This window comes from Pinus tabuliformis, chromosome 2_1, assembly GCF_031772625.1.
Source record: "Pinus tabuliformis cultivar Carrire ecotype Pingquan chromosome 2_1, CPIR1, whole genome shotgun sequence".
Lineage (NCBI taxonomy): Eukaryota > Viridiplantae > Streptophyta > Pinopsida > Pinales > Pinaceae > Pinus > Pinus tabuliformis.
This window is the reverse complement of record NC_142299.1, coordinates 865,352,520-865,361,013: the sequence shown is the minus strand read 5'-3', so window position 1 is coordinate 865,361,013 and position 8,494 is coordinate 865,352,520. Positions and strand designations below refer to the sequence as shown.

Sequence of the window (8,494 nt, the reverse complement as noted above, 5' to 3'; positions counted from 1 at the left end):
TGGGAAATTAATCAATTGACTTTGTAATTGTACCATTGCCATCCATGCCTTAAGAAATTTGATGATGTAAGTAAATGACATGATTTTATCCAATAAATCACCATAATCTACAACCTTTCACCTATTTACCATCTACACATCCTACCATTTTTCTACTCTTAATTAGGGTGCACTTGTACTGGCAAACCCTTATCAAACTTTTCTTTTATTTTAAAATAGAAATCTATCTAAATCTATCCTTATTACATCTAAGGGCTTAGATTAAACTGTTGAGCGCTTTTTTTATTTACTCTACCTATCTAATTATCTACCCAGATTAAATAGTTTGGTCACATTTTATTCTCTATCTCTAAGCATGCAATGGAAAACATGGAATAAGTAAGATTAAACTATTTGGTTACTATGGATTGTGGCATAAATAACAAGTTGCACACAATCATTATTGCACAAAAAATAAAATAGTAGTGGCATTTGGACTTGCACACTTTCATGGTATTTCCTATTCCTTGGGGTTAATTTTTCATTTTTTTTGACCTTTTTTCACTCTTTTTGTCTTTGGATTTTTCTTTTAGGACATACCCTCTTTACATTTCTTAATTTTTTGATTTTTTACAAATATATAAAACATATTCATATTGTATTTTATTAGATGTACTTTATTTTCTTCCCAGTGGTTATGCCTTGTTTCTTTCAAGGATAATAAACAAATGGTTGGACAGAATTATTTTCTTGTCTTGGTACTCAGTTACCTCATAGCTCATCTTATCATCCTCAATATGATGGGCAAACTGAGATAGTAAACAAATGTTTGGAAGGATATCTTCGTTGCTTTGTATCTGATAAACAGACACAATGGGTCAAATGGTTGCCTCTGGCTGAATGGTGGTATAACACTTTCTTCCATACAGAAACAAAAATGACCCCATTTATGGCACTTTATTTAGATTCATTTAATTATAATTTATATGGGCTTGGTTAGTGGTCTTTACTTTTTATCATTGATTATCATTACAAGATATCCCCATGTCACCCCACTCTCTCCACTCAAAATTCACCATCAATACATGAAAGGGACATGTGAAAGGCTTAAAACTCTAATTATTCTAGCCATCCCTCATTTCTCCTTCATCCAAAGTGGAATTGAAGCTCTAAACTAGTTTCATGTTTCAATAAAGGTTGCAAAGGTCAAAGGGAGGTGTTTGAAACTTAAGTGAAAGAAAGCATCTGCTGCGCAAGTTGGAGTTAGTTATCTTGAAGGTTTACAAGCATTAAAAAAACTAATTTAGGGGTTCTACACCATCACACTGCCATTCCAAACATACCCATTTTCTCTATTTTTCCAGGAAATTTCTGCAACCATATCAAGCATGAAAGTCTCCCACACTCTGCTACAAATTTTCTCCAAAATTGAATGTTTTTGCCATCATTTTCAAAATCGTTTTATGGTTAAACGGAAATGAATTTAGAAAAACTGAAAGAGGTTGTTTCCAATAATTGGCCAAAGAAAAAAAACCTTCTTCTGTTTCTGCACAGGAATCATTTATTGGAAGCTTCAAATGCGTCTTTACAATCTATTAGATAAAGATATCATCACATAGGTCCTTCTTCACCCTACTATACAACTAATTTAGATAAAGATATCATCACATTGTCTATCTTACCCTTGTTTTTATATAACCATACTTGTCCTTTTTCATTTAATATTACTACTAGGGTTACTCTATGCCCAATGGATGTAATTTCCCACACATACCTGCAACTCAATCAAATCAACTTGTTTCATTGATTAACATAGCCAGCATAAGATCAAGGAGCCCTTCTCTTCCCTCTCTCTTCTCTATATCACTCTATCTCCTTGAAACTCCATCATTATCTCCCAATTTTTAGCCTTTTCTTTATCTCCCTCATCCCCTTATTATCTCTCTTCCTCTCTCCCCCATCCTTATCACCATCCCACCACCTCTTCCTCTCTCTTTGTCCCTTTGTTCTCTCTCCCACATCCCTATCACCACCCCACCACCTCTTCCTCTCTCTGTCTCTTTGTTCTCTCTCACCCATCCCTATCACCATCCCACCACCCCTTCCTCTCACTTGCTCTCTACCTTTCTCTCTCTAAGTTAACACATTTATTTTTCTATGTTTGCATTGCTACTACCTCATTATGATGGACCATCATTAACTTGCACCCAATGTTGATAAATAGGTCCTACACATTAGCTCTATTAGATAACACAAATATGAGGTTCAAAATAAGTAAGAATCCCTCACTTTTGCATATGTGTTTTTGGTTATGAAAGTTATACTCATGTGACTAAACTATACTAAGTAACTTCATTTACTAAAAATATTAAGATACCATGGCTAAAATATTCTAAAATACCATGGCTAGAAATATTCTAAAATACCATGGCTAGAAATATTTTCAAAAATGATATAGTTAGGAAATTAGGAATTATTCAGATCTGTTGCTATTTGTGGCATTCACATCGGAGGGATATTGTTGATTACGAGCCATCAACTTTCTTTGTTCATATTCTTCCCTAAACTCTTTACTTTCATTCCACATTTTCATGAATTTTTCAACCTGTAAGGAAATGAATATGCAATTTAGTTTCTGTTTCATTTACAAGTCAGAAGGTGTAGAAGAAACCCAAAATACAAACAAGGGAATACCTCAAGTCTTGACCTGTTCTCCAGGTCAGAAGCGTTGTGATTGTCCGTGTAGAAATCAAATATCGCATCATCCCTTGCAGCCCGCAGTTGAAAAGAAAGCTCATTCTGCAGTAAAGGAAGCCATTGGAATATAAATTAATGACTTCTATTCAATTAAATTGTAATATTAAATTCGAATGACATAGTTTGAAACTTACTTTCTGATATCGATGAGTGCGTAGTCGATCGAGAGATGGAGAAAGGTGGTCCATGCAAGATTTATAATGATGGAGATCTTTCTCCAGAGAGTGGATTTCTGACTCAATGTCCCGCAACGCTTTCTTCTCATTCCAAATATCTTTCAATTTCCTCTTCAAATTCCAATCTTCAACGCTCAAAACTTGTCCTCTTGATTTCTCCAGATCTTTTATCTGTTTCAGCAGGTGGTTCTCTTCTATTCGCGTATTGCGCCCTCCCTTAAATTGTGCCTCTAGTTTTTTAACCTGCACAAAAAACAAAAGAATCAAACTGTCTAGTAGAATCAAACTTCAACGTGATATTGCGCAGCAAACAACAAGGTGCCATACCGCTAGATCAATCTCGGGTTCAGATGAGGGAAGACTCTGGTTATCGCCGCCATCTTTTGGCACTCTTACATTCTTGAAATTGAAATTCAACTCTGATAATCTTTTACTTATTTCGTTGCACCGTTCCCTGATCTCTTTTTCTTCATCGACCAGAGGCTTTATTTTCTCCAGAACTTCCTTCCGCTCTGCCTGCAACAAGCCCATATAGTTATAGTTGAGTATATCAATAACAGAAAGTTTGTTTACATATCACGATATAGAATTACAGAGAATTACTTAATAATTTTACCCTTTTGGCTCTTATGGTTTCAATTATCTGAGAGCGTTTTTTACGATATTGCGCATACTCTCTCTCGGCCTCTTTCGACTCAGACAACTCCAAAAATGGGTATGCAACAAAGTAAAATTCCTGTGGTTGGTAGGAGCTTGATTCCGCGGCCATCTCGTTTTTTTATAACTAATACAATGTTGTCAAGCTGAAGCCCAACTTTAAATCGACGAAGGTACCAAGTAAGCAGAAACGCCCTGTCTCTGATGGTGTTGTATTCGCTCAAATCCAAACAAAACTCGTTTCGAAACCGATGTGGTATTTGCTCAAATCCCGAACAATGTTTTGAAAAAGTTTGATTGAAGATTTGTTGTATTAAATATTGACAACTAACAAAACCGCGAAACGACGTACCCAAACGTCACAAGACGTGTCGGTTCGTGAGGTTATATATTTTTTTTGAAAAAAAAAATACATACTTTCATTAAGAAAAGTAGTTACAATTACTTTGGTAGAAAAATATAGACTGTCCCATTCTTTTGGGACGGAGGCCTATCCACTATTTTCTTCGTGATATGACGGTTGTCTTTAATAATATCCACGAGTGCTTTTTAATTTAAAACATGTATCTCGCTTCTGGCGGGACCGCTAAATTATTTCAAAAAAGATATTATGTTTCATATTATTACATACACATTTTAAAACAAAAAAATGCCTCTTATATTTGAGTGATTCGTGACCGTTGTAAGTTGTCATTTTCAAACTCTGATAACTTGATCTTCCTTCGCTCCATGCTACACTTTTCTTTTTACAAGCCATCGATTGATTGATCGATTTTGTTCTCTATATACATGATAGAAGGAGATATTTTTGAATGTCATGATCATCAATATGATCCTTTTCATCTAATTAGATAGTGATGGGTGCAAAAAGACATATCTCTTTAAGCCCCATTTAATGATGACTTTAGAATCTCCAAGGATGTCAATCTCCTTTATTTCAAGTTAGTTGGTGCAAAAGATAACTCCCCACAAAGCAAGGAGCTTCGTTGTGTTATTAGTACCAGCTCCACTAGACCAACAAAAGTGAAAAAAGTGCCTGGACTTCAAAACTATAAGCACCCCACTAGCACATGCTTTGAAAGATGATGCTCCATCAAAGAGACCCACTTGAAATTTTGACCATGTATCCTTAAACAGACAACTTCTTCTAGAGATTGTTTTCCTCTTAGGCCTATCTCCATGTAATCTCAAGGAGACATGAGTCAAACGCCCATAGTGGGAAAGCGCCTAGGCAGCCGAGTCGCTAGCTAGTGCGACTAGTCGGCTAGGCAAAGACGTGTAGCGGATGTATGGTCGACTCGAGTTGAATATTTTATGAATGGGTGTGTCATGTGGAGCGAACAAGTCTGGCGAACAACGCATGGGCAGGCCAACATGCAGGTGCACATGAACCGACGAGTCTCTTGAAAAAACATTAGGGAGAGAACCGTATAAGTATGGTGTGGGATGTTTGAGTGGAATCATCATCGAACCATCACACAAGAAAACAAAAAAAATAGTGCAAGCAAGTGCAAGGGAGATGAGGCATACATGTAGAGTTGTGGCATAACCGTAGGACTCAGTATTGTCAAACGGGTGTGTTTTGGGGTTCCGTAGGTTGGGTGAAGGTCGGGTCGAGTGAGTTGCAGGTCAAGCAAACCGCGGACAGACTATTTTGGTGGAATATCATAGAGGGCCATTACACAATTGTGTGGGCAAGCGGTCAAGACAGGTGCGTTCAGAATAGTACAATGGGTTGAGTGGTCAGACAGACCGCTACCGGAAAATGCATTCAAGAGACACGACTATGCCATGGGCCAAGTTGTGATGAATGAGTAGACCACTGGGTGAATCCAAGGGTCATGGGACCTATAAGGAGTCAGTGGGCCATGGGTAGATGTAGCATGACAACAGTGAAGTGTGTAGATGGCACATGATTTATGCAGAATTCCAACACAGTGGACATAGGTCTTGGACAGGGCAGCATATAGGTAGAACATGGATGGACTACATGAAGGTTGTGAAAATTGTAAAGTTTGTAAATTTTACATTACTAAAGTATAATTGATTGGGAATACTTATATTTGGGAGTTGCCCCTCCCTTATGATATGTGTGTACATTGCTGAGTTATATTTATTTCCGCTGCATGTGAAGATTAACTAATGAAAGGTAATGAAACGATTTTCATTGCATGATAACACTTAGTGAAAAATTTGTTAAGTGTTGAGTAGGTGTAGCCCATGAATTCAAGTAGTAGTGAAACAAAAAAATTTGGCAATGTTTCACCCACCTATGTGTGGTTGGAAGACTTCATTGGCATAGGGGCATGACAGTTGGTATCAGAGCCCATTTTACAGAAACGGGCTTTGACAAAGAGGCTAGAATATGACAGGCAATGGTTGCAGTTGGAATTGAAGTTGGGCATTGGGTAGTTGGTCACAATGCGACATTAGGGATTCGTTAAGGGTTAGAACCAAGCTAAACCTTGAAGTTTATGGTTGTGACACGTTCAAGGTAAATGATGATGGTAGACAATGTAGAAGAACCACAGGTGACAGGTGAATCTAGCATGAGTTCTAACACAGTTTTCATGAGCAAGATTTTGGATCCTATGGATGAGACAACTTTTAAGATAAGTGCATTGGAAGCTGAGAATGTTGAACTTAGAGATCATTTCACGAATCAGGAAGAGGACCATGAGAACCTCAAGGTGCAATATGAGTATCTTGAATGGTAGTATGGAGAAACTGCGAGTGAAGTCAAGAACTTTGAAATTATGAAGGATTAAGGATTAGAAGAGATCACAAAGCTACAAAAGTGTCTTGATGAGGCTCTCAATGAGATTTCTATCTCGAGGAAGGCAGTAGAGTAGGGACCAGTTGGAGGAGCCACCCACACCAAAATCAAGGAACCTGATTCTTATGATGGAGTGAGAAGCGCAAAGACACTTGGAAATGTTTTATGGGATATGGAGCAATACTTGGAATGCTTGGGGATTTCTAATGAAGAGGCCAAGGTGAAGGCAGCTTCTCAATTCTTTACAAATGATGCCAAGATGCGGTGGAGAAGGAAAGTATACCAGGCTGCTCATGGTTATGCTGAGGACATATCTACTTGGGAAGAAATGAAGGAAGCATTACAAACTCATTTTAGCCCACAAGATGATATTTGGGATGCAAGGACAAACATTAAGTACACTGAAAAAAAGGGAGTCTGCAGGCATGTCAATGGGAATTTGCAAGTGCGGTCTTAGAACTACCTAATATGGAAGAGAAGGACAAGGTGTTCAACTTCATCGTTGGATTGAAACAACGTTGTCCAACAGCAGCCCAAACTTTAATGGGATGAAGGTACCAAGTAAGCAGAAATGCCCTGCCTCTGATGGTGTTGTATTCGCTCAAATCCAAACAAAATCATTTCGAAATGCCCTGGCTTTACTGATGCTATATTTTCTCAAATCTGGAACAATGGTTTGGAAACGTTGGTTAAAGATTTGTTGTATTAAATATTGAAAACTAGAAAAACTGCAAAACGACGTACACAAACGTCACAAAATGTGTCGGTCCTGATTCAGCAAGAGCCATAGTGGGAAAGCGCCTAGGCAGCCGAGTCGCCAGGTAGTGCGACTAGCCGGCTAGGCAAAGACGTGTAGCGGATGTATGGTCGACTCGAGTAGAATATTTTATGAATGGGTGTGTCATGTGGAGCGAACAAGTCTGGTGAACAACGCATGGGCAGGCCAACATGCAGGTGCACATGAACCGACGAGTCTCTTGAAAAAACATTAGGGAGAGAACCGTATAAGTATGGTGTGGGATGTTGTAGTGGAATCATCATCGAACCATCACACAAGAAAACAAAAAAAATAGTCCAAGCAAGTGCAAGGGAGATGAGGCATACATGCAGAGGTGTGGCATAACCGTAGGACTCAGTATTGTCAAACGGGTGTGTTTTGGGGTTCCGTAGGTTGGGTGAAGGTCGGGTCGAGTGAGTTGTAGGTCAAGCAAACTGCGGACAGACTATTTTGGTGGAATATCGTAGAGGGCCATTACACAATTGTGTGGGCAAGCGGTCAAGACAGGTGCGTTCAGAATAGTACAATGGGTTGAGTGGTCAGACAGACCGCTATCGGAAAATGCATTCAAGAGACACGACTATGCCATGGGCCAAGTTGTGATGAATGAGTAGACCACTGGGTGAATCCAAGGGTCATGGGACCTATAAGGAGTCAGTGGGCCATGGGTAGATGTAGCATGACAACAGTGAAGTGTGCAGATGGCACATGATTTATGCAGAATTCCAACACAGTGGACATAGGTCTTGGACAGGGCATCATACAGGTAGAACATGGATGGACTACATGAAGGTTGTGAAAATTGTAAAGTTTGTAAATTTTACATTACTAAATTATAATTGATTGGGAATACTTATATTTGGGAGTTGCCCCTCCCTTATGATATGTGTGTACATTGCTGAGTTATATTTATTTCCACTGCATGTGAAGATTAACTAATGAAAGATAATGAAACGATTTTCATTGCATGATAACACTTAGTGAAAAATTTGTTAAGTGTTCAGTAGGTGTAGCCCGTGAATTCAAGTAGTAGTGAAACAAAAAAATTTGGCAATGTTTCACCCACCTATGTGTGGTTGGAAGACTTCATTGGCATAGGGGCATGACAGTTGGTATCAGAGCCCATTTTACAGAAAGGGGCTTTGACAAAGAGGCTAGAATATGACAGGCAATGGTTGCAGTTGGAATTGAAGTTGGGCATTGGGTAGTTGGTCACAATGCGACATTAGGGATTCGGTAAGGGTTAGAACCAAGCTAAACCTTGAATTTTATGGTTGTGACGCGTTCAAGGTAAATGATGATGGTATACAATGTAGAAGAACCACAGGTGACAGGTGAATCTAGCATGAGTTCTGACACAATTTTCATGAG

At 38.6% G+C, this 8,494-nt stretch overlaps 1 protein-coding gene across 1 annotated transcript; it reads right to left on the bottom strand.

Annotated features, from left to right (window-relative positions):
• Window positions 1-2,452: 2,452 nt before the first annotated feature.
• Window positions 2,453-3,681, bottom strand: LOC149203415 (proton pump-interactor BIP103-like). The gene is made up of 5 exons (XM_089401867.1): window positions 3,529-3,681; window positions 3,240-3,428; window positions 2,871-3,155; window positions 2,674-2,778; window positions 2,453-2,584 (listed from the first exon to the last, which is right to left on the bottom strand). Exons 1-5 carry the CDS (start codon window positions 3,679-3,681, stop codon window positions 2,453-2,455), a joined length of 864 nt encoding a protein of 287 aa, XP_089257993.1.
• Between the last annotated feature and the right edge of the window lie 4,813 nt (window positions 3,682-8,494).

Excerpts from the sequence above, each read along its gene's own strand:
- LOC149203415 (XM_089401867.1), bottom strand. The coding sequence starts at position 3,681 with ATGGCCGCGGAATCAAGCTCCTACCAACCACAGGAATTTTACTTTGTT. Across the intron at positions 2,779-2,870 it reads GCACTCATCGATATCAGAAA|AATGAGCTTTCTTTTCAACT; the intron begins GTAAGTTTCAAA and ends CCTTTACTGCAG. Across the intron at positions 2,585-2,673 it reads AGAACAGGTCAAGACTTGAG|GTTGAAAAATTCATGAAAAT; the intron begins GTATTCCCTTGT and ends ATTTCCTTACAG.